Source organism: Phocoena sinus, chromosome 20 (genome assembly GCF_008692025.1).
Source record: "Phocoena sinus isolate mPhoSin1 chromosome 20, mPhoSin1.pri, whole genome shotgun sequence".
NCBI lineage: Eukaryota > Metazoa > Chordata > Mammalia > Artiodactyla > Phocoenidae > Phocoena > Phocoena sinus.
Genome location: NC_045782.1, coordinates 3,736,376 through 3,762,687, shown reverse-complemented (window position 1 = coordinate 3,762,687; position 26,312 = coordinate 3,736,376). Strand labels below are relative to the sequence as shown.

Sequence of the window (26,312 nt, the reverse complement as noted above, 5' to 3'; positions counted from 1 at the left end):
GATATATGTTATATAAAACTGTAAAGTGCCTCAAGGATATTAGTCATAGTTACTCCTTTTGCTAGTAAGTAATAGAGATTATCTGACTCTAAAATCCAATTCTTTCCCCACACCCACTGCCCTAAGGTCACTGAGCCCTGGGTTGTGTCCCCCACTGAGTATGTCTGCATGCACTGTTCACCTGGGAACATGGAAAGTCAACAGGTTGCCTTGGCTCTTGATTATAGAAAACTTTTTCATTGTATTTGGAATATGAAACCTCCAGTTTCTGGTACTACATGGAGGGAAATTCTGGGGGAGATGCATATGAAATAAATTTATCTTTCTTTCAAGGAACTTAAATCCCTAGGATTTTCTAAGCTGTAGAATTTGAAAAACCAGTTAATTGTATTCTCCATATTTCTTAGTAGAGTGAGTCCCATGTAACACTCTAACACAAGTTACTTCAGTGAGATAGGAAAATCTTTTAGGTATTTTACAAGTTGGACTGATGGAAGGTGCTACTGAATAAGCATTTAAGAGCATTTTGGGCCTTGGTTTCCGAGTAACGTGTACCTTTTTTATTCAGTATGTCACACAACTGAACAGAAGCTTCAACCAGCAAATGAAACCAAAGCCGGAACCAGTGGCATCTCCTTTCCTTGAAAAAGCATCTTTGGATGAGGCCAAAGCCGAAATATACGAGATGAGACCTCTTTCACCCCCAAGCCTGTCTCTGTCGAGAAAGCCAAATGAAAAAGAATCGATAGAACTCGAACCCACCCCAGTAATTGAAGGCTCTATAGCTGTGGGAACAGAGACAAAAGAAGAAAAGCAGTGGAAAGAGATGAAGCTGCGTGTGGATGACTTGCCAGGAATTTTGGCTCGGCTGTCCAAAATCAAACTCACAGGTACTTTGTTTTTCCAGTCTAGTCAGATTCTTACTTGAGAGTGGTTTGTTTGTTTTTTGGTTAAACAAAATGCTAATTTTGTTATTGCCCCAAAAGGAATGATTTTGAAACTACGGGTCCCCTCTTAGTATTTTTCCTCTCTTCAACTTAATTGGGATTTGAAGTCAAATTTTTGGAATTCTGTTTACGCAGAATAGTAAATAGTATTACCCTAAACATATTGTACTAAAAATGGTCTCTCTTTTATTTGCAGTTAACACAGAATATTTATCCTGCTTATTTCCTTGTCTTTTGTGTGTTCACACCTACTACCCTGTGACGATGCAGTAAGATAATGTGTTCCGTTTCAGTTCTGGAAACAAGAAGGACTGCACTGCTGGGCTTGATGGGCAGTGAACACACGGGCCCTGGGACTCCCAGCTCACTGCTGTGCTTTGCTTCTTGTAGGGCCTCTGGGATTGTCCCACATGTGCGGGAATGTAGATTGTTTCTCTGCAAAGAAAGCTGGTGACTACACTGTTGAGCAAAGCTTGTCTGATTTTGTAAATAAAGTTTTATTGGAACACAGCCATAGCCGTTGGTTCTGTGCTGGTGTCATGCTACCTCAGCAGAATTGAGTCATTGCCACAGAAAACTTATGTCCTGGAAAGCCTGGAATATTTCCTGTCTGGCCCTTTAGAGAAAAAGTTTGCTGACCCCAGCTATAGAGCATGGACTAGTGAGAGGCAAGGATGATGGGAAACAAATCAGTGGTGGTCAACTGAGAAATGACTTGGGGCTGAGTTAAAGAGAAAAGGGGGGAGAGAGAGAAAGAGAAATATTAAGGAAGTGGAATGAACAGAACCTCAGGTAGACGTGGTGGCGTGCTGGGGGCCATAAGATAGAAGGGTTAGGACACAGACTTGCAAGGAGTCTTAACTGCTGTTAGGGGAAGCAAGCCTTCCCCGGTCCTGGGCCCTATGCTCCTTGCTATCCTCCACGCAGCCCAGTTCTGAGAGAGAACGTAGAGTAGTGACCTCTGGGCTGGAGTCCCTGCCCTCAAATCCTCTCTCTCACTGGTTGAGTGACCTTGAGCAAGTTCCATACATCTCTGTGCCTCAGTTTACCCATCTGTAAAGTAGGGATAATAATGATACCTACTTCCTAGGTCAATACTGAGTTTTAAATGGGGTGACATCTGCAAATTGTGTAGAAGAGACCATGTTAAGACCTATACACTTGTTTCTTAAATAAATGAAATAACTTCGTCACCTGGGTGCCCCTGCAGGCACTTGAGTTTGCTGCCCCTGCTCTAGGACAACTTGGGGCCTTCTGCTGTGGAAGACTGGATGACTGGTTGTGTTGAGACTTAAGAATGTGAACAATGAAGGGAGAACCAGGTTTGGGGGAGAACAGTTTTGGACACACAGAATTCGAGTTGCTGCTGGCATATCCAGGTGGAGAGGTCCAGTGGGCACTGGCTGTGAAGGACAGGAGCTCAGCTAGACCACTGGGCCAGAAGAGCAAGCGGTCTTCAGTGTAGGGTTGACTGTGAAGCCGTGGTGGTGAGCAGGGTTGCCAGAGGTCAAGTGTAGAGTGACCAGAGCAGAAGGCCAAGGACAGGGCTTTGGGGCATGTACCCTTTTAAGGATTGTGCAGAGTGTATAATGGAGTCTGCAGGGAAATAAATGGTCAGAGGAAGGGAAAGAGGAAGTGGCTTTGTCACGGAAGCCAAAAGAAAGCCAGTCCATAAAGGAAGTGATCAACACTTCAATGGTAGAGGTCTCCTAAGATGCCTGGCTATGAAGTTCTTTTATTTGGCAGTTAGGAAGTCAGCGTTGACAGACTGCAAAGTCAGGAACTAATTATCAATGTTTCTTGTTAGAGTCTCAAACGAGGTACTTTAAATTATTAATTTAAAATAACGTCTTAAAGTTTGTTTCATAATGCTTATTTCTTTAGGGACAGATAGGAAAGGATGATAACTGGTTTAGGATCATTTCGGGGGGGCTGGGGGCACATTTTCCTTCCCTTCATACCAGATGTTGTATTGGTTTTCCTTTTCTGTACCTTGTAGTGCTGTATATCTGAATAGGCATTCCAGATGCAGGGTTTGATATTTAAAACATGGTGTCTGAAATCTAAAGCCATGACTAAATCCCTTCTTTAAGGGTACATGTTGTGCTCTATTTATGTTGCTTGTCGACTTACCAGTCCCCAGGTGTCAGTTTGCTAAGGAGCATACGTGGCACGTGTGTTCAAACGGGGCTTCTGCTGTCCCCTGAGATCAACTCCCAGAGGCCTGGGACCGGACCCACCGCTCTGCATGTTGGCACGCATGTAGATGATGTGATGCCGGTGGTCCTGGACCACCCTTCGAGAAAGTGAAGGAAGGGTTGCACAGGCAGAGGGCCAGGCCCAGCCCCAGTGGCCTGGAGGATGTGGGAGAGCTCGCCCCTTACTTCCCGTGAGCCAGAGCAGCCCTTGCCACCACTGGCACGGGAGCAGCCAGCTGGGGGCTCTGGACCACACAGGAGAGATGTGCACAGGCGAGGTACACATCTCGGAGGGGCCAGAGAGCAGCAGCCTCCCCTGCAGCCACAGATGGAAAAGCCCTGGGCAGTAAATTTCTCCTCGGAGCATTTTATATATTCCATGCCCCAGGCTTCTGGACGAGCTAATTGAATTAAAGTCATTTCCTTCTGCTTATTCCATTTAAAGAGGCAGCACCCTTTGGGTGACCCCGACCCTCTTATTTGACCTCTTACCTCCCTGTTTATTTTATTACTTGAATTCACACATGTCTTGGAGCCAGCAGGATTTTTTTTTTTTTTTAAAGAAAATCCCTTGTATCTATAAATTGATTTCTTTTGGACTCTTAAAATCTTGGGCAATTCGTTTATAGCTAATGATAGCCGAGACAGAAATACCTGGGAGTCAGTGATCACTTTTAGAGAACTAGTCTTCCTTTCTTTGCCTCCTTCTGTTTATAGCTGAAATACGCCGAGGATAACTAACTGTAGACTTAAGTGAAGAGCCACACAGTGACATCTTTGCATTTCCTTTGTAGGATAGGAGGGTGGCAGTGGGATGATGCTTTGGCATTTATGCCAGGATCTGGGCCAAAGCTTGCAGGAGATAATGCCATTTAAAGATACTTTTTTTCTGTGAAAGGAAGTAAGAATGAGTTTATAAAGAAGTAATAATATGTCTCCCTTGAGTTTCTCTTGCCAGCTGAGCTATTTACAATGTTTTTGGAGTTTGTTGCAAGGACCACACTGGGGTGAAGAAATTTTATTTGGATTAGGATCATAAGAAGCTTTGGTGACTCAGCTGAGTTTATACTTAATATGTGTCAATAAAAAGCAGAATTTTTTTCCTGAATAATGTCTGTGCTGAAAAGCTACAACACATTTTCTGAGACCAGAATACTAAAATAGATCGTTTATTGGACCCAATAGATTAGGCTGTCCATGGAACTGATATAAACTACAGTCTGTCAGCGTATAGATTCTTTTCCCCCTAGAACCTAGAATGCTGCTTTTTATTAAAAGGAGAAAAAAAAAAAGACAAGAATAGAGGGTACAATTTTATTTTCGATTGCTTGTAGTTTTTAAAAGTCAACGTGAAAAAAAAAAAGTCAACGTGCTGTAATCATCAGCTCTCAGATGCTGCATAAAGGATTTTTCTCATTTTCATAAAAATATTAGTTGAGTAGAATTTTAATTTTTTAAATTTTAATGTATATTTTGAAATAAATACCTTAATATTTACATACTTGTTAAATGTTAAAGTAGTATTTTTATTAGTAAGTGTTTACTTTTGGAACAAATAGAAAATATAGATAAGAAAAGTAAGACGAATGGAATCTCCTTTTAAGTCTACCCTCTCAAAATAATAACCATTTTGGTGTATTCTAGAATGTTCTTCTATACATGCCATTCAGATATTTTTGCTTTTTAAACAAAAGTAAGATCGTAATGTAAATGCTTTCTGTACTTTTTTAAAAATTCTGATTCTGTGCATATCTTTTTGTGTCCCTGTGCTCACCCTGTTTTTGATGACCTTCTCTTTTAATAAGTAGTGTTGTCTGAAGACACAAAAGCACATGATAACCTACCACCCAGCTTGACATGGTGTTGTTGGACTTCTCTTGCGTTTTAAGCTTGAGGATAGAGGCTCTCAGTTTCCATTACTGGTAAAACATTCCTGTGGCCCAAAGGAGACACAGAGGCAACCAGCAAGGGAACTTTTTCTCTGAAAAGGTTTTTCCAACGTGTTTTTGAAACCACAGAGCCAGCATCCTACTTCTTCCCAAGTCTGGTTTCTCGTGCCGTCCGCTTCCATACTCAGCACACAGTGTGTCTGTGCCCAGCTTTTGCCCCAGTGCCCCCGCCTGCTGGGCATACCCGCTGTGCAGGAGCAGTGTTGGTGGGGGGCTTGCTCTTTGGGTTAAGGTCCTCAGATTCATCTCTGCCTCGGCTCTGTGAGAAGTACGTCTGGGCCAGGCCCTGCTTTCGCTCTGGTGTGACTGCTCTTCTCTCCCTCCAGCTGTGATGCAGCTGCCTCCAGACAGTCCTGCTGTTGCATGAAGTGGGTCTGTGTCGCCATGGTCCACCCATGGCAGGTGGTCGCCATGGCCTCTGCTTCTGGTCCCTTACCCTCCACACCAGCCAGGAAGACAGGGTCCTGTCAGATAGCCTTTATTTCCCATATTTATCCATTTTCTTCCCACTTGGTATTAAGGTAGTCTAATTTTCTACTATTCAAATAGTGAAAGTAATAAGTCAGCTCTCAGCAGCTGTCTTCAATTTCAACTCATCTGCGCTGTATTTAACGAACATCTCCTGAGGGTTTTAGTATCCTCTCTTTACTTAATTTATTGCTGATGTAGGTTTTTCTCCAATTTTCATTTTTATTCCATCATTTCATTTGGTTTCTGGTAGGAGTGGGCCACGTAGATGCCTCAGCCAGTGTTCTAAGTTAGAAGAAAAATGCATTTATCTCGGCTATTCTGTTTTCTATTGATATAATTGTTTTAAATTCAGTTTGATGTTATTTGGATTGATTGTGAGTGTAAGAGGTGTGGTAGATGCTCGAAGCATGTAGAGATAAATTTCACGTGGATGATAATCATTCTCAAAAAAACATTGACGACTTTAAAGAAGAGAAGGAGGAAAAGCTATGAGTTGAGAATGGGCTCGGCTCCATGTAACTGAAAACTTGAAGAACAGTGACTTAAGCAAATAAAGGGTTTATTACTCTTTTGTAATAAACCTCAAGAGAGGTTTATTACTCTCTTGAGTCTGAAATTAGGAGCCCAGAGCCAGTGCTCAAGGATGTTGTCTACATAGCTGGCTGCTGTTTTTTGCTCTGTTGTCATTAGCTTGTGGCTTTTGTCCTCAAGACCACAAGACAGCTGCCACTCCCCCATCATCATGTTATGTTCCAGGCAGAAAGAATGAAGAAAGGGGATGGTATAGAAAAGCAGAAGCCTCCTTATGAGACTTGGCCTTTTTAGGGATTTCCCTGGTGGTCCAGTGGTTAGGATCCTACACTTTCACTGCCGAGGATGTGGGTTCGATTCCTGGTTAGGGAACTAAGATCCCTCAAGCCATGCTGCCTTTTTACTTGGGAAGGGAAGCTTTTGATAGGAATGTCTCCTTATATCTCATTGGCCAGGACTGCACGGCATGGCTTTACAGCTAAAAGGGAGGTTGTAAAAAATTCTTACCTCTATCATTTAAAAAGCCAAAGCATCTGAAGTCCAGCCTAGTTAACTCTGTCGGTATCCAGCTTCTCTGTATTCTCACAGCACCCCCCGGGCTGTCTCATTATGCAGTGTATCCCCTCCCAGGAAGAGGATGCAGGGCTGCCCACCTCTTCACCCCCAGTTTTCCAAAGAAAATAGAACAGCACCCCTAGGTCTGCTCTGGGACTACACCACACGTGCACTTCACATGTAACGTGTTTAAATGAAGACTGCTTTGCCACCTCAACATGCACTTTCCCAGTGGTGGTTGTGGACGTGTAGCCATCTGTCGGCAGTCTTTCCCTGTCATCTTGATAATCAGATACACATTTGAGACTCCCTAGTTTGTGCTGGGGAGTTGTCAACCCTGGACTGTACAGCGAGGAAGGCCACCCAGCCCAAGACTACCTTGAAAAGTGTAGATTTTAGGTTGACAGTGAAACTTGAGCTAAACAAGGGAACGAGCCAGGTGGTCCCATGGAATTTCCTCTTTCCTTTCTTTGTTGCATTTAACAGTCACTGAAGGCTTTGGCATCCTAAGTTTTCTTCCTCACCCCAAATTCCATCATCCTAGGGGACTTCACTATCTTTAGTGGTTCTGAAACTCCTCAAATCGCTTGTTACAATGCAGATTTCTGGGCTTCGTCTCCATAAACCCCTTCCCTCAAGGTCTGGGATGGGGCCTAGGAATCTGTATTTTAACAGAGGGCCCTGGTAGGCACGGTCCCCAGAACATATTTGAGGAGCTCTTCTTACCTGGAGAACTCATTCGCCACCTCTGTACCACCTCATCTTCATTCTCAGCAACTACCTTGCTTTCCATTTCAGAAAAAAATAGAGCTTTAGTTCTCATCAAGTGGGAACTCAGCAACTTCCTGCAAACAGAATTTATCTGAATTCTCACCTGTCATTGCCTCTTCTCCCCTCTGCCTGTTCCCCCGACCCTGCCCCCGATCAGCGGATGGTTCCATCACCGTGGCACCTGGGAGTCCTCTTAGACTCTGCAAACGCAAGCAGGCCTCCCTCTTCTGTGGAGGGCGGGTTACTGCATCTCTGGAGGGGACCAGACGATTGCTTCCCAAACCTGCAGGTCAGAAATGCCCAGGTGCCTAATTAGCATTTGGGGGTATTATCAAGGGCTTGGTTTCCAGTTCAAAGCAAAACATGGTAGCATCTCATTTATTAAGATTAAGGAATGAAAAACTTACAGAAGTGAATTTAAAAGAATGTTACGGGGTTATCTCTAAGTACTAAAAATAGTTTTTGCTCAATACCATTATTTTTTTATATCTTAAGGGGGTGGATAGTGAATTGGGAAGTTAAGAATGAAAAGGGGCGTGCTAACATATCAGTGATTTGCTAAAAAAAATATACAGGGGTCCGCTTTTTATCTGTATTCACACGGGCAGGGGAGGAGGGTAGGTCTGTCTGGCGCTCCGTCACCCTGCGGCCTTGTCCTTGCCATTGCCCTGCCTCTCGCAGTCACGTCTCCCCAATTCCCCATCGCAGGCCAGCTCCTCCTCAGCCTTCGGTCACACCTCTGAGCTCAGTGTGAGCGGGCACTCGGTCGGGAGCCCTTCACCTCCCTCACGGCGTCCGTCCGCAACTGCACCCTCTGACATGCTCCCACGCTCTGTGGTCATGCCTGCTGGCTTGTCTGAATCTTCACCAGCCTGTGGGCACCAGGAGGCCTGGGACCACACCCATCTTCCTGCCTTGTTGCATTGCCAGGGCCTTGTTCCTGTTCTGCCCATAATAGGTGCTCAAAAAGCAGAAGCTTGATGGGAAAAAAAGAAAACTAATGAACTCTGTTGCCACCATTTGTAGAATTTGGAACAGCTTAGCCTTTTAATTACAAATAATTATTTTACTGTGATATAATAGTTGAAATGTTTCATGGTGACTGAAAAGTATTGTACTTGAACTAGATGACCTGGGGCCCCTAGATTTCCTCTGTCTGCTTTGTATAGTGTCACCTTCACCTGTTGTCATTGATACGAAACTGAGAAAAATCTTCGTTATTTTAATGAAAAGTGCTCAACTAACAGTTTCTTCTTGCCAAACTCATTTTTCAAAAGAAGTGTTTTTACTTCTTAAAAGCTTGATAAGCATCGGTTTTATGGAAACTTTTTTAGTTAGTTACAAAGGTTGTAAAGTGTTGGTTATTAAGTATATTGAAAAGAAAAATTTCTTTATTGAAAAGAAAAACTAAAAATAGGACGACAAAGTAGAAAATCTTTGATGGTTCAAGGAAAAACTGTGATTGAAAGAAGACTCTTAGGGCCTCACTCGGTGTTGCATAATTAACTTGGATATAAACAGCTTTTATTTATGTGTTTTATTTATGTGTATCACCGACCAGATAGCAATTTCATCTTCCTTTTCTGAATGCTGTTTGGGTGCAAACCCAGCGCTTCCTGGGGACTGTACTTAAATGTTTCATTTTGGTAACAGTGTTGCTCAATAAATTTGAAGTTAGGGGTTTTAATTTGGTCTTAGGATTTTTAAGACCAGCTCTGGTCACTGAGTATGAAAAAAAGAAAGGGGAAAACTAGAAGGCCCGGCAAGTTCTTAGTTTTGCAGCTGTGTTATTAAAAATCTCCACTAAAAAGTCTTTATCTTTTAACCAGAAGTGGCTATGGTTTGTAATCAGTTACCCCCTGATTGATAGGCTTTAATGTGGCTGAGAAGAAAATACCGTGTCTCTCATCAATTGACTTTTCATCTGAACATAACAATAAGCGTAGAAGTCGCCACCTTCCTCCGTACATGTGTGGGTAAGATAACCGTCGGGACGTTCGCGGAACACCGCCAAGCTGTGGAGGCTGAAAACTCTTAAATTAGACATTGAACCATTTGAAGCTTACGGTGTTAACAGAAATGAAGAGAGAGGAAGAAATCATTAAGTACAGCTACCAAGTAAAAATACATGCTCGTCTGAAAATCAGAAAAAACTTAATTCTTGCCTCTGAATTAAGTTGTATAATTTTGAACTTTGAGATCTGCTAACAAAAACATTCCATTGCTTGGAGCCACTGGTGAACTAAACCACGTACAAATTCATTAACTGCCTGTCCTTGGGCAGCTTTGTACATAATAGAGCTTTCAAGAGATTCATCACAGGCTTGTAGGATTTGGGTTATAATATTGCATAGTATCTGCTATCAAGGATAATGAGATGTAATAGATCACAAGGATAATTTGAAATCTATAGAGGATCTCAAACTCTCATTTAGCCAGTGGTTTCAATCTTTTGAGCAGATCTTTTATCAGAGTTGATAACTATCCAAATTGACTTATTGGAGTTTTGTTTTTCACTTAATTCTTTTGGGGCCAGGGCTGAAAAATAGCGAGGCCTTGAAAGACAGAGATAAAGCAGGATGTAGAGGACCAGTGTGTTAATATAATCGTTAGAGTTATTTCTAAATGACGATCTCAGAAAAGAAAGCGCCTCCATTATGCTTATGCTCAGAGACCAACAGTTCTCAGAGTATTGAGCCTTTATCAAAAAAAAAAAATCGTTCCTGACAAAGCTGCTGCTGCTGCGAGAAAACCTATTGCTTATTGGAAAAGGCGAAACCCTTCAGTGGTTCCTGGCTGCCCTGGAAAGCACACTGCGAGCTGGAGCCGGGGAGCCTGGCTACACGTGCACCCAGGACGTGCAGGGGGTGTCCCCGCAGCGCGGGGCTCCCTCCTCTGGGACTTGTGGCCATCCCCCTTGAGACCCGTGCTGCAGGGGTGTCGTGGGTTATGCGCAGGGACGCGGTGTCCTGCGAGCCCTGCTGGCCTGGTGGTGGTTTTGTGATCAGCTGGGTGGTGCGTGTGTATATCTTCCCTTCCTTTAGCGGAATTTTCTTCTGAAAATGAGTCTTTGGAGTACTTGCTACAGTACATCCCATAAAGCAGAGAGCCAAATATTATGCCTAAAGCGTATGACTCTGGGTTAGACGGTAGATTGAGTTCACTGCCGCTGGTTGACGCCTGGATCTCCGTGTATAAAATCAGACGTAATACCCACCAATGCTTGCCTTGCTTTTCACTTTAGAGCAAGCTTCTGCAAAGTTTGTTAGTCGTGTACTTTATAAGTAAAAGAGTTTTAAGTGCACGTGTGTATATTTATAAAATATTTATGCTATTGTATATAAATATGTCATATATAACAAAAATGCAAAGTTACTTGTAAGTAAAATTCATGTATTCTTACACCAGTGTATTATATTCATTTTAAGATACACAAAGTGTGTGTTTTAAAAGAGAGGGTTGAGAAGTCAAATATAAGTGAAAGTTCTCATGTTTTCTTCCCATAAGTGCAGTGTTTCCGGGACTTAAATAAATGTAAAGGCACTTTGGCATTGCAAAGTGCTTCACAAATGTAAGTCTTGTTTTTATCACTATCATGGTTAGTCCACATTTCTTAAGGACTGCACTCCGGGCACTCCCCTGGACGTTCTAAGACAGAGACGCATGGAGCTTGTGTGAAGTGTTTTGCTGTTTCTCAGAGTTCCTTAAGACACCATTTTGAAATATTAAGTCTAAGCATAGTGGCTGGAAAAATACATCATCTTGAAGCGCATTTTAATAATTACCAAGAGCACTGCTTATTAAGCCCTTATTACTTGCCAGGCACTGTGCTGAGTGCTTTTGTTATACTAGAAACTAGTGTTTCTCTAAAAGGTGTCCCTCAGTGTGGACAGGAGCATGGAGGCTCCGCGTGGCTGGTCCCGTGGTCAGTACGCCTGGAGAGACAGAGGCTGTGGGTAGTGGCATTTGCATGATTGAAGGTGGTACTAAGAGAGGTTAACTCGGTGTTGCTCCAGAAACAAGGGTTCTATCCAGAGGGAGGTGTTTCGAGGGAGTCGTCCTGACTTGATCTGGGGGGGAGAGAGAGAGAGAGAGACCCGTCCCACAGCTGGAGCCCTTCTGTGCAGGGCTGCCTGGGGAGAAACCGCTTCCTGTTGCCAGATCCAGGGATAGTGTCTATTCCTCCATCAGGACAGAGATGAGACTAGTTGACCCTAAATTCCCTCTGACCTTTTAGGGCTTTATTATTCTTGGAGTCACTGAATTGCGTTTCGCTCCTCTGCTGTACCCATTCCGCTTATTCCATATTGAAGGCCCATGTCACTGCCTTAAGACCCCTCACGCCACCTGTGTTTGCACCATTGCCACCCTTGCCAGGTCCTCTCCCTGCCCACCTGGTTCCCTGCAGTGGCCTTTGCATGGTTCCTGAGCGAGCTTTCCTCCACTCCGGTCAGTCCTCTGTGTCCTGAAGTCTAGTCTTCCTTAAGTGCCACCCTTGTTACAGTATCACATGTTTTCTCTTACTGCAAACCATGTTACCACAAACTTTGCAGGTTAAAACAGCACGAGGTTCTTACTTTGTAGTTCCTAAAGGTCGGAAGTCCAAGTGTGGCCTGGCCGGATCCTCCACTCAGGGTCCCCCTGGGCTGAAATCACTGTGGGCTGGGGCCATGCTTCTCCTCTGGGGCTCGGGGGCCGCTGGCAGAACTCATACCTTTGCATCTCTGCGTCTGAGGTCCCCGGACCACTCTGTTCCTAGCGGCCGCCTGGGCTTCTTTGCCATGTGGTCCTCAGGTAGCTCACACGGGGAGGCTTGCTTCCTTCTGGGCCAGCCAGGGTGTGCCTGCTTGCAACGGTTTGAAAATCTAACAACCTGTTTTTAATTATAGAGAGCTTCTCCCTGGAGGAGGCAGGCAGACCAGAGACCGCATCTGGTCACTCCTTGTCAGCAATGGCATCTGGGAGGACGTGGCCCTGACCAGTCTTAGGTCCAGCCTGATGGTTCCAAAAAGAGTTGTGGGTAGAGCTGCAGCTGTGCTAGGTGTCAGGGCTGCCTTCGTCACCATGCACCTCCCTAGGTGGCTGCTGAGTCTCTGCATGGCGGTGATTGTGACTGGGCTGGACCTCCACCCACGAGCCAGGGGCAGGTGGGAGTGGGTGCATCGGGGTAGGGGTATCCCTCTTCCTTGGACCTCCAGAGTCACCCCTGGGCCTGCAGGACTGTGCTTCTGGGCTTCTGTTAGATGGGTCACACTTCATTGGCAACATTGATTTTATGTTTATTTGTGAAGGGACAATATGAGATTACCAAATAAAATATAATTTCAAGTGCTGTGAATGAAAGAATATATTACATTCACTGTTAATGAGATCCTGGTGCTGCAAAATGATTCCATGTAATGAATCCCAGGAAATCAATGAACAGTTTAATTACCATTGTGGCAGTGCTGTGTGAGAGTATTGCTTTGCTTAGTTTTACAATTTATCAATTTTCTTTTCCTTTCTTTTTCTTTAAATTAATTGCTTTGATGAAGTAAGTATAAATACATTCTTTGTTAGCTTTTGATCTTTTTTTTAGAAATGTGTTACAAAATTCAGATTTCTTCCTTTGTAGTAATACTGGCCCCTGTATTATAAAAAATAATGGCCCCTGTATTATAAAACAAATACACATTTTTTAATGTGTATTACCGTTTACAATTTGTATATTTTTAAATGAGGCAGTATTTCCATTTTGTAAATTTAATCATTGCTAAGTCTTACTAAAACATTGTCCTGGGATTCCCTGGTGGCGCAGTGGTTGAGAGTCCGCCTGCCGATGCAGGGGACGCAGGTTCGTGCCCCGGTCCGGGAAGATCCCACATGCCGCAGAGCGGCTGGGCCCCTGAGCCATGGCCGCTGAGCCTGCGCGTCCAGAACCTGTGCTCCGTAACAGGAGAGGCCACAACAGTGAGAGGCCCGCGTACCACAAAAAAAAACCAAAAACCAAAAAAAAACATTGTCCTTTTCTCTCTGTCATTCTTTTGTAAACTGCTTTCTGTCTCTTCTCAACTTACCACTTGACCCATCAGTCAAAAATTTGATGTGCTTTCTGTGTTTATTGTCCATTACCCAGTCATGCTCTGGGGGCAAATAAAAAGAAAAACACTGCTTTTGTGTGTCTACATACCCTTTTCAATTTTAAACAAAGTGAATTTTCTTTTTACAGTATTTTTAGCTTGACAGTTCAGTGACTGTGTTGCTATCTTTTCCACTATGGTGGTAATTGATTTTTAAAACTTATTTATAAATCACAATACAAAATATTGACCTGGATATTTAGAGACATCTAAAGTTGTTTTTTATTTTGGTGACTCTAGATTTTACTAATTATATATTGAGAAAGTTATCATGGATTTTCTACACTCTTTTAACTACCATAGATGTTTATAAGTAGTCTACTTTTTTTTAAATAAATTTATTTATTTATTTTTGGCTGCGTTGGGTCTTCGTTGCTGCACGCAGGCTTTCTCTAGTTGCGGCGAGCGGCGGCTACTCTTCGTTGCAGTGCGCGGGCTTCTCACTGCGGTGGCTTCTCTTGTTGTGGAGCACAGCCTCTAGGCACACGAGCTCAGTAGTTGTGGCTCACGGGCTCTAGAGCACAGGCTCAGTAGTTGTGGCACACAGGCTTAGCCGCTCCGTGGCATGTGGGATCTTCCCAGACCAGGGTTCGAACCCGTGTCCCCTGCGTTGGCAGGCGGATCCTTAACCACTGAGCCACCAGGGAAGCCCAGTAGTCTACTTTTGGTCTAAGATTCAAGGTCTCAAAATAGAGTCAAGAATTATTTCAACTGATTTACTCTATGGAGAGAAGCAATTTACTGAGTTCCACTTTGAGAGGGAGAACCCTGCTGTCTCTTTTCCTTTGAATTCCCGCATTGACACCATGGACCCTTTGTTCTTTGGGTACTGCTGGGAAGGAGCCTGGGTTTTGAGGACTCTTCTTCCAGTCCTGGCTTGTTGCCACACATGGGGCGACACGTGAGGAGCCACTGAACCCATGTTCAGGGCTGCTGAGTTGTGCAAAACAAGATGACTTATCCTAGAACACAGCCTGTTGTGAGGCTTAGCGGTTGATGTTGTGATGTCTGGAAAGAGTGACAAGCCTCCACTAAGGAGGGTGCTGCTTGAGTTTTGCGCATCTCTTGCTAGGTAGGTATGGCTAGGGCTCCTGCCTCCACGGGCTTATATTCCATGGAGGCGCTGGAGTGTGACAAGTACCGGGAGGGAAATTGAAGGGTGATGTACCTGGGGAGGGCCTCCCGCACGTGAGATGGTCAGGGAAGTTCTCCCTAAGACGTGATATTTAAGACAAGATCTGAAGGGCGAAAAGGATCCAGTTATGGGAAGAGGCAGAGGGAACAAAAAATACAAGGGCTTTGAGGCAAAAAAGAGCCTGACCTGCTCAGAACAATGCCTCATGTCCAGCACGGTACTGATTGTGGGTTAGGTGTGCAGTAAATGTTTGTTGAGTGAATAAGTGAATGACTGGATCTGAAATACCTATCTTATTTTTCACTCTTGAGTGTAATGGAGTTAAAGGAAAATTGGCATTTTTCTATAGTGAACACATATAGTTTTTATAATCAGAAAAATGTTTTGTAAAACTTTTTTTTAAATGAAAGATCAGCCTACAGGTCATGTTGTTGTAGTGGATTGTTTCACATGGAGGGGGCTTGCTTGGCCGTTACAGTCTGGCCCTGTGTGGTGACGAGCTCTGCTCTGTTTCTGTGTTGCAGCCCTTGTGGTCAGCACCACCTCAGCCGGATTTGCCTTGGCCCCAGCACCTTTTGACTGGCCCTGCTTCTTGCTGACTTTTGTCGGAACTGGCCTGGCTTCCTGTGCTGCCAACTCCATCAATCAGGTCAGTGTGTCACCTTTCAGCTGGATCACGATTTTGTTACTTCTTAGATGATGATATTGTCACATAAAAAAAAAAAAACCTTCCGGAATTGCACCTGTAACTGGGAAGGTCCTGTGAACCTGTGTCCTACAAGGTCTGGGGCACAGAATCAATTTGTCTTTTCTATTGAGGTGAAAGGTTTTCACATATTTTCAGCGGAGAGAGTGTTAGAGTATCTGCCTCAAATGACCAGGATTCGGGGTTAGGAAGTGTTTTAGGGCTGTCAGACTTTCTCCTCTTACCCACTTCAGGTACATTCCCCTGAGCTTACATTATTATGTGCTGTTCTTTCTTTGGTTTGACTTGTTTGCGTTTTAAACCACAACTATGCAAAACAGTGTATTTTAAACAAGCATATCCAGCTTAAAAAAAAAAAATCAAAAATTCAGTATTCAGTAAACTTGGTGTGTGGAATCAGAATATATCAAAAAATTAATTAGCACATTATTTTTAATGCATCTTCCCCTCCCTATTATGTATTACTTTAAACATCAAAGTAATTCTCTAAAATAGTTTTTTCCCTCCGCCTGGTCATTGTGGGGTGCCCCAGCCTTGTGGCTTTCTCATAAGATGCTGTGGTGGAAAAGTCTTGGCTAAAACGTAAAGAAAGTCATTTTCATCACCAGAACACCCAAGAGGACTTGGCACGGTTTTAAAACTGGCATTCAAGTTACCAGCAGGAAAACAGCTTGGCTGAGTGGATGCGTGAATTGGTAGTCTGAAAAACATGAGTGTTTTCATTCGGTGATGAAACGACATCATTGTGTCGTTTACAATGTGTTACCAGCTTTTTGGAGAAGGATCCATCTATTTCAAATGAAGTTAATTTTCTGTTACAATTTTAAACTTCAAAACAGTCTTACAGTGAGGTTCAAACAGCCCTGCTCCTTTGTCCCTCCTGTAAACCATGATGCCATCTCTTCCAAGTTGCTCCTACCCTTTGCTGCCCTCCCATATTCCCTGGCTAAGAGAATGATCATGGTTTCACAATGAACATGTTTTTAATGAAAATTGGAACAAAAAGCAGTACAAGCAAAATGGATTTATGTGGCTATTTTGGGGTCTAGGTTTCAAAATAGTTTTTAAATTATTACTTTTATGTAATTGTAAATCTGGGTCAAAAGGTTAAGCCAGGAAAACATTCTACTTTTCAGGCTCCTTTTAAAAATTGAAGAACTGCATTTATCCTTGGGATATTAACTGCTGTCTTCTGTTTCAATTACATGGATTTTTTTTTTTTTTTTTTTTTTTTAGCGGTACGTGGGCCTCTCACTGTTGTGGCCCCTCCCGCTGCGGAGCACAGGCTCCGGACGCGCAGGCCCAGCGGCCATGGCCCACGGGCCCAGCCGCTCCGCGGCATGCGGGATCCTCCCAGACCGGGGCATGAACCCGTGTCCCCTGCATTGGCAGGTGGACTCTCAACCACTGCGCCACCAGGGAAGCCCTACATGGATTTTTAAATAGAGGCTTCAGACAAAAGTGTGGAGACTCAGAAAACAACAAGAAACTAATAAGCATCAAATGGTTCAGAAATGCCCCAATATTATAAAAGATAATACAGAATGGCCTTGAGTTGGAGCTGCCTGCCTCTGCTCCCACCACCACCAGAAAGAAACAGGTGGTTCAAGAATTCATCACGGGGGAAAAACCCTTCAGCTGTAGCAAAGAAATATCTGGAGGAAATAAATGATTTACATTTAGGCAGAAATTTGTGGAAGCTGAACATAAACCAAGGTTTTAGAAATTTTAGAAGTTTAAATGAGCTTAGATGGCTATGTTAGTTCACAGTCTGTAGGAAGTACGTTTGCTGCAGGGGGTGAGTTGGGTTCTGTTGGTTTTAAACTGGTGAGGTTCTTTCTGTGCTGACAAGTGGCAGTGCCTGTCACTTCCGTTTGTCGCCTCCGTAGGCTGGTTTCCTCGCCTGGCCCACCTCTCACGCACACAGCCGTCCTCCTCTTCTTCTGGAACTTTCTCACACCCTTTGCAGCAGCGTTGGGCGTGGCGTCCGCCCTTCATCAGTGCTGTTGGACGCATGAATAATTTCTTCATCTTACTGTATTCATCACATGGCTTCCTTCCTCTTGCCTTGGACTGTGATTTCATTGGCAAGCCTTGTAATACTTAAAAAATCTCAATGATTTCCACCGCTGTCGAATTTCACGGTTATTATGGTATCAGCTTCTTAAATTACAGTATTTTCTAAATAACGTTGGAAATACTTTAGTTCTAGTGTTGTTAAGCAGTCTCATAAAATTAAAATAAGGGAATGTGAGGTGATTTTCATTAGTGCTTTTCTTTAGTGTAAGCAGAACGAAGAGCACAAGGCCACAAGAATTTGCCTGAGTTTTTGACCAGCAGATAAAGAAAGAAATAGTCCTTGGCAAAAAGGAAGCGCTTCCTACTTTTTCTTTATCTGCGACCCGCAGCATGTAGGATCTTAGTTCCCCGACCAGGCATCGAACCTACACCCCCTGCATTGGAAGCACGGAGTCTTAACCACTGGGCCACCAGGGAAGTTCCTTCCTGCCTTTTTGAGGGAGCTGGTGTTCAACTGAAAGAATGCAGATGTGTGGTTGGTGTGCCCGAATGTTCTCCAGCTTCTGATAGAGTTCTATAGGGAGAAAATGTCCTTCCGTCACATTTATAATAGGATTCAAGTAACATTTCACATTTTTTTAATACTTCTCTTAGCTGTTATTCATTTAGTTCTGAGGATTTCTTCTTCATATCCTGCTTCTGTGATCTCTCTTTGTGAAAGTAGGAAAAATAAAGCGTTGGAAAACAGTCCTTACATTTCTTTTAAGGAGGGAAAATGAGGTTTAGCTTCTGATTTATGAAGTCCTGACTAATGCATAAAGAGATTCATGTATATGTAAGAGACCACTAACATGACAGTATAAAAAGGAATTACACCCATGTTTTGTAAACCATATGCATACTTCATTTAAAGCCATAGGGCAGCTTGAAAGCAGGAATGCCTTCCAGGGATGAAAGCAATCCATAAAATTCAGCGACTGGAAGATAAAATGTTATATAGATGGCTTTGACTGATCGAATCTTGTAAAACGAGAGACCAAAAGGAAGAAGCTGAATAAATTCAATTAGAATGAATTAACAAGTTGAAAGATAAGAATTATCAGAAAATTATCATCACAACTCTTGGCTATTTGACATAACAGATATTGTTGTAATAAGCTGTATTGGGGATTATTTTACTTATGTTACACATATATGAATTTTTTAAATAAAGGTCAAGAGTGTATGTCAGTAAGTGCATTTCTACAGGATGAATTTTAACAGTGATTCCATTTTATGGATGTGCCACAACTTTCCCAAGCAATCCTCTACAGTTGCAACTTTTTGCTTCTACAAGTAATGCCACACGCACCTCTGTTTTTAAAGGACAAAATACAGGAAGTGAAATTGCTGAGAGAAAGGCTACCAGCCAAAGCATATATGAAAATGATTTAATGCTGGAATGTATGATCTTAGCAGAATAATTAATTTCTAATATTCATACAATGCTTTAGAGTTTACAAAGCGTATTTACATAAATTATTATCTAAGCCGTACAACCCTGTGGGGTAGGTGAGATTATTTCCATTTCTGTTTGTAAAACGTTTTGTTTTGCCGTTGAATTATTCTTTTTAAAAGCAACATTTAAAATTATGATGAAAATAAAGTGTTTATTGCACATCAGTGAGAAACTATAAGTGAGTAAAAATAACAGTAACATTTTTTATTTTATGTCCCCTTGCGCCAGGCACTGTTTTGTGTGTGAGTCACAGCAGAGAAAAAGCAAAAATCCCTGCCCTCGTATCTTGTATCCCAGCACCCAAATAGATCCACTGCTCTCGTAGCTTGTATCCCAGCACCCAGATAGATCCACCACTTACCGTTGTGATTTATGTTATTACTGTGCAGACCTTTTTCACGCACATACCTCCCTATTGATTTCTCACAGAAATGATATATATATAATATGTATATTTTCTATATATTTTTTCTTTTAAGTAGTATGTCATGAATGTCTTTCCATGTCGATATTTGCTATATAGCATGATTTTAAGAGTCCTATATAGATACACCATGATTTGTTTAATCGGTTTCTCCTTATTTGACATTTTAGGGATTTTCAATTTTTGCCCAAATAAATAATGCTGAGCTGAAATTCTTGTAGCTGAATCTTTGAACATGTCCACAACTATTTCTTTAGGTAGATTCCTGGAATTGTGCCCCTGTATTAAAAGATACATCGTTTTCAAAATAAAAAGTTAAAATTAAAAAAGATACGTATTTTAAGTACAGCTTAATTTCTTCCCTGAAGGTCTTTTTTTGTTTGTTTGCTTCAAATCAACTTACGCTTCCACTTGGCAGTGTGTGACAGCTCATCACTGACGCTGCGTATTAGAAAATCTATGCTGGGTTTATAGGTGACCTTAGATGTGTCCTTTTAATTCAAAGTGTTTTGATTCCTCAGGAGGTAGAGTGGTTTTTTATTTGGGGAGACTGTTTAAATGCTTATTTGCCGTTTCTGTTTGCCCATTTTGCTGTCCAATGCTTGCCTTTGTTTAAGAAGTCTCGAAGTACGTAGATTGGATTAACTTTTTCTCACGTAAGGTCGGAATATTTTCTGCAGTTTTTGGGGTTGTTTTTGAAGTGCAGATGTTTCATATGTTTATACAGTCAGATCTTTTAATTTTTAATACAGGGTTTCTTAGTCTTGGCCCTCTTGACTGTTTGGGCTGGAAAACTTTGTCCTGTGCATCCTGGGGTGTTTCCCATGGTCCCTGGTCTTTGCCCACTGGATGCTGTTAGCACCAACCCCCTAGTTGTGACGCCTGAAAATGTCTTCAGACGTTGCCAAATGTTGCTTGGGGACTTGGTTGAGAACTACGGCTTTGATGATTTCTACTTTTGGTTTCACTCTAGATTCTGGCTACAGCTCCTGCCTCGGGCAGTCTCTGGCTCACCTTTCTTCTTACGTAACTGCCCACTGATGGCTGGGGTGACCATGTGGCCTGGTTTATGCTGGTGTTCCTTGTGTAATTATTAACAACACCCCTTTTAACTCAGTTTAGACAAGAAATCCTATGTCTCTCTCTTCATAGCCCACCTACGCCTTCCATCTTTCACTATAAATGTGGTGTGGTAAAAGCATCTTTGTATCAAATGATTTGGGCTTGGGCTCTGGCTTTTCTACTCCCAAGTGCACTGATTGGACCCAGGTCAACTGGCTTGCCTCACCTTCACCCTCTCTGTAGTTACGTGTTGGATCTCCTGTCAGGCTAATTGTGGTGCTGTGTGTGCGCCTGCAAATAAGACCAAGAATATTTTCCTCCATTATTACTCTGCCGTCGGTAGATTGTTCAAGAAGTTTGGTGACTTGTTTTGTGTTGGATCTCTTTAGTTTTTATAATATCCCTGGCATACTGGATACTACAGTTGCCATTTACTTTCAGGGCAACTGGCTCTATTGATGGGCAGCCTGATGATTCGAAATGTCTTCCTCCTGTTGAGCCGAAGCCGGCCTCCTTATCCCTCCAAACTATGGGTCATTGCTCTCCTGTCTGGGACAGTTCAGTGTCCCTTCTTCCTTGGGACCGTGCTCCCAGTCTATCACTTCCTAACTGTGGTTAATAGGCTATTGTGGTGTTGCAGTGAAATTATTCATCTGTAGCTCATCCCTAGGGAACGCTGAACTCCTTGAGACCAGTGATTATGATTTACTGATCTTGTCTGACCATCACCTCTTCCCACAGCATATAGCTGGCCAGGAGGGTGAAATTCCAAAGGAAGTCATACTGGGAAAAAAAGGAATATTTATGGGGGAAGCCGGGGAAAGTAGTAAGAAATTTCCATAATAACAGTAGTCGCAGCTGACACTTATTTCGCACTTAACCAGATGCCAAGTAAGGTTCTAAGCATTTTGTAAGTATTAGCTTGTTTGTTTAAATGTACGTTCATGGGATTTCAAAAAATGGCTCCTTTGAAAGATGAAATAAATGATGAATGAGTTCATAACCTAGACTTAGCTCTAAGAAGAACTACTGATGTTCTCAGAGACTTTATTTTGGAGAAAATTACAAGAAAGGCACAAAATGTAAGTAGAGTTTCAGATCTGAGAGGTAGGTTATAATTACAGAGGTAAAGGAGATAAGGTCATGTTATCTTTGGGATCTAGTGTATCAGAATGTTGAAGAATTTTTATGAAAGGAAATGAAAGAGATCAAGAGGTGTGAATAAAATAGGGTCAAGAAGAGACCTGTTTTTTGTTTGACACTGACAGTACTTGAGAGACTTTTCATGGCTGAAGTAAGGTAAAAAGGAAGAGCTTTGGATAAAGAGCTCTGAATTATAGGGTGGGTAGGGCAAAAGAAAATTCACAGCCTTTTAAACTGTGAGAGGAGAGACAGATAAAGATTTTCCTGTTTTCTCAGTGAATATGAGATTAATATCTAAAGCATCTTTCTCTGTTTTCCCTTTCTCTGCTGTTTTTTTTGTTTTGACTCTGCAGTCTGCCTTGAGCAATAGGAGTTGACTTTCATCTTCCATGTTGGACAGAAGTGGTTAGGAAACTTGGTGTTGTATTCTGGGGGAGGAAGGCTGATGTCAGCGAACACTGGCGATGTGATGTATAGAACATATCGTCTGTGTAAGAAAAATCAATATGAGAAGTGTATTTTTCTTCTGAATGTTGTGATTTGTTTGACTTCGATGTTTTAATTGGTGGGCAACTTGCATTCACTCCGAGGCTTCTGAAGTCTGCAACTTGTGGCTTACTCAGATGACTCAGATTAGCTACTGCACTAGATCAGTTTTGCAGAGTCTTCGAATAGCATGTGGGAAAACGTCTCCAACTAAATATGTTTTTTATATAAGGCAAATGATGAGCATTACTGAGCAACGTAAGAAAGAAAATGCGTTTTCAATGCAGAGTCTCTTTCCCTGCATTGATATAACCCCAGATAGTTCCTAAATTCATTTGATTCCTTACTCCAGCATGATCCATCTAAGTAGAGTGAGTTTGGCATCGGAATTCATAACCACATGACTCTAGGTGAAGTTTGGCCAGCAAATGTAGAGATGACGATAATTTGAACATATATTCGTAGACAGTATTTTATAATTTACATGCCACCTTAACTGACCATTATTTTGTTTGCTTCTTGCAACAACTCTGAGGTGGCATCATCCCAGTGCTATAGAAGAAAAAGCTTGATCACACATCTGAACCTGGTCAAATTGAGAGCAGAATCTGTGGGCCGTGGGCCCCTAGTTCACTGCTTCTTCCCCTCGCTTGAAATGTGTTAGTCCGGGCACCACTCGGAATAGGGCTGTTCCCACTGAATGAGTCACCTTCCCTCAGCTGACTGGCATCCTTGCTGCAGAGCCCTGGAGGTGAAGGAACCGTCATGGGCCGGCAATGTCTCTGTCTCTAGTGAGACAGGGAGGATTTGAAGCACTTAGGCCCTGTAGAAGCCAAGTGCTCCATTAATGTTAGATGTTATTATTGTTATTGACATGAAAGTGTGGTCTGTTTCTGGCCCACTTTCAGAATCTGGTTACCGTCCAGTTATCTCCAGTTAGGGTCATAATATAGAGAATGGGATATTTTCCTCAGTGTACTAAGAGCCTTGGGTTAGCCTTGCAAACTGTAATATGTGCATGTGCATGAATGTGCGTATATATTTATTTCAAGCGTGTAATACCTGCACGTGGTCTTGGAATATGTGGTGACTTGGGCTCAGCAGGCATTATTCGTCCTCTGCCACTTCATAGCCATGTGGAGTTGTGTAGTCAGTGCTGGTAAATCTAACAAATACTGGTGAAAAACGTTGATAAATGACAAAAGCAGGAATTTAATTGAGACATAATGGAATTAATGCAAGTGATACTAATGTAGGTTTTTGGAGTTGTGGTTCTTGGCTTGTGTCTCTGGGCAGCGGGTTGTGATTGACTGTGATGTGGGAGGTTTAGAAACTTGCTTCCTGCCTGGATGGCTCCCTGTCTTCTGAACCCAGCAGGAGTCAGGCTGAATTTTTCCCAAATTATCTTTCTTTTCTTTTCTTTTTTCCCCAAGTCTTCAGTTATGTTTTGCCTTTCCTGATAGCTTGTTCATCTGAATCCCTTCAGCTTGTTTGTTCTCTGCTCGGAGCCAGCCTCCCTGCCCCGCTGTTTTCTAGGTGAGGTTGACTCTTGGTTGACTGATGACACTGATGTCAAACTTGACCGTGAGGACTGACCCTGGGAAGCCGTCTCATACTCACTGTCTTTGTCTTAGTCGCTGCTCTTAGGGTTTAACACGTGAAAAATTTCAATGTTTTAGTATTTTCACTTTAAAATCGGAGTCATTTGATGACTCTGAATTCCATACTGAACTTCCAGACCCTTGAATAAGAATAGGAATCAGGGTGTCGGCGATGGACAGTGGAACAGATGTATTAGACCTGTGCTCTTGAATGCAAACCGACTTTTGAGGATACTTTGTTTGTTGCTATTTCTAACCAGTAAAGGAGCTCCATACTGCTTTAGGCAAGGTATTAGACCTTTAAAATTTGTATGTAGGTAATTAAGTAAATCCTAAAATTCACATTTTCACGACCACCCAGTCCTGTCTTATCGATTTTCCAAGAAGTTTTAGAAAATATTGTTTGGTAAGAAGGGGAAATTACTTACCTGTGTGATTAATCTTAAGGAAAATTTCACTCTGGCATTTCCTTCAGATCCTATGCCAGATTTCTCTTGGAAGCAGTGATCACAGGGGGAACAAAGAAATTCTAAAGGATTTGAATGATGGAGTATAAAGATAGGATGAAACAAAAGAGAAAATAGGGTAGTTAATAAGATTTATGTATACTTGTAATATAGAGTATCCTTATACCTGAAAATATACTGTGTAACCTTAAAATACTAAGAAAATACACAGTTTTAGCTTTTATTCCAACGGAGATTTCTTTAATCCTAGAAGATATTTACCTGCTAGCTTATAAAAAAGAAAACTACGGCTGAAATAAAAGTCTAGTGTATTATCCTAACATTTTCATTAATATATCTGAGTAAAATTACGTTATTCTGATACCACTTTCAGCAAAAATATGGCTGATGATCTAGAAAATTTCTACTGTTCATGTTGCTGTTATTAGGTGAACTAATACGAAGGATTAAACGGTGCTGTGTATAATTTCCTTAAACAGCTTGCTCAAGATACGTGACTAAAGATCTCTCTCCTAAAGCTGATGCTGTCAACTCCTAATTTAAAATAATGGGGATTAAACAAGACGTGGGATGTTAAGAATTTAAAAATATCTTAAGACCAGATTCTCAGTTCTTATCAGAATATTCAGGGATTTTGTAAATTAGGGTATTAGTAAAGGACACTTTTGACTGAGCCTGGATTCCCTCTTCGATTTTCACTTGCTCTTGAGTAAATGACGGAATGGCAAAATAGCTTATTTAAATAAGCATGCGGTTAACCTGGAACAATTAGACAGTCCCCGGATTCAAAGTCTAACATGTTTTCACAGAAGAAGAAAAATCGTTCTTAAGTTTTTCAGCAGAGAGATATTTAGCCATCCCAAATGCCTCTGGCTTAAGTAAAGTCAGGTCGCATTAAAAAATGATGCTTTCCGTAAGTACGTGGTGAACAATCAGGCCTCAGGACTTTGCTTTAATGCCTTTGAAAGTCAGGAAGATGTGACTGAGCTGGCTTTCACTCGCGCAGAGTTTTGTTTGTTCTGCTGAGTTCAAGTCCAAATCGCCGAGGCGGGGAGGAGGGAGGCTGTTGGAGTCTCCTCAGCATCCCCCGCCTGTTGGAGAGAGGCTCCGATTTACCCGTGACCAAAAAAGCAGGGTGCAGTTACGTAGTAGGAAATGCTAGTACCAGGTGGTCGTCTCTTCCTGAAAGTCATTTTTGGGAAGGATCCTCGCATGTTCATTGGCTCCTTTTGCCAGTGATCAAAAGGTCAGTCCCTGCTCTGAAGTAGCTCCTAGTCTGGTAGGGAAGACAGTTGTGTACCTAAGTACAGTGGAATAATAAAGCACACTAGTATAGGGGAAGAATACAGGCAGTGTACAGGGAAGGGGCCGGGAGTGGTCATTGCCCCCTCTGGAGGGCAGGAGAGCTTCCCCAAGAAGGGACCAGAGCCTCCAAAGGTCAGGTGGGTGTTTACCAGCTAGATGCGTGTGAGAGGGGAACTTTCCAGGCAGAGAGAAGGTCGTGAGTAAAGACCTGGAGACTGAGGCCCCGGTTGGGGCTGTGCTGTGAGATTCGGCCGAAGGACTCAGCAGGGGTGGGGCATCGCAGCCGGCCTGCCATGCTCAAGCATCCGGACTACCCTGTGGGTGCTGGGCAACCATGGTGGGTGGTCATAAAGCCATCACACCTGTAACGGCTCTCGAGCACTCTAAGGGTGGAGAAGAAGGCGCTGACTTTGACCCAAGGAAGCTGCATGGTCCGTTTCCTCTCCAGCCCCACCTCCTTCCGCGTCCCCGTCCTAGATCATGGAGTCTGCCGGGATCACAGCTGAAGTGTCATTCATTCAGCAGACGCTTCCTGCAGGCCTGTGTCCTGCCAGGCACTGTGCTTGGTGCTGGCAGCAGGAAGGTCGCTCGTCTGTTGGAGTTTAAGTGGAAAAGCAAAAGGTGGGCGATAAATATTTTAACAAGAAAACACCAGGCAGGGACGAGGACGCGATGAACATAGAAGCAGGCAGTGCAGCAGCGTCAGGTACCCACCTGCATCACCTGGGCAGCGTGCCTTCATGGCGCTTTTCACGATTGTAAGGATGCGTTTGGGTGATTGATTGATTGTAAGCTCAGCGCGGGCAGCGATCTTGTCTGTTTCTCTGGCGCAAGGGAGCCGCTCAGAGAGGCCAGGAAGGCCGAGGGTCGAGCCCAGGCTCACTGACCAGGCTGCTGGTGGAGGTTCGGTATCTGCCACCCGTGA

At 42.9% G+C, this 26,312-nt stretch overlaps 1 protein-coding gene across 3 annotated transcripts in view; it reads left to right on the top strand.

Annotated features, from left to right (window-relative positions):
• The window catches only part of LOC116745214 (protoheme IX farnesyltransferase, mitochondrial), a 110,430-nt gene that overhangs the window by 7,213 nt on the left and 76,905 nt on the right, over window positions 1-26,312 (top strand). For 2 of the 3 annotated variants that reach the window (XM_032615760.1, XM_032615759.1), the window contains exons 3-4: window positions 569-890; window positions 15,201-15,325. In XM_032615760.1, the coding sequence (XP_032471651.1) occupies window positions 569-890; window positions 15,201-15,325 (447 nt within the window). Of the gene's footprint in view, window positions 1-568; window positions 891-15,200; window positions 15,332-26,312 lie in introns of all 3 variants that reach the window. The other variant, XM_032615758.1, reaches the window with a different exon arrangement.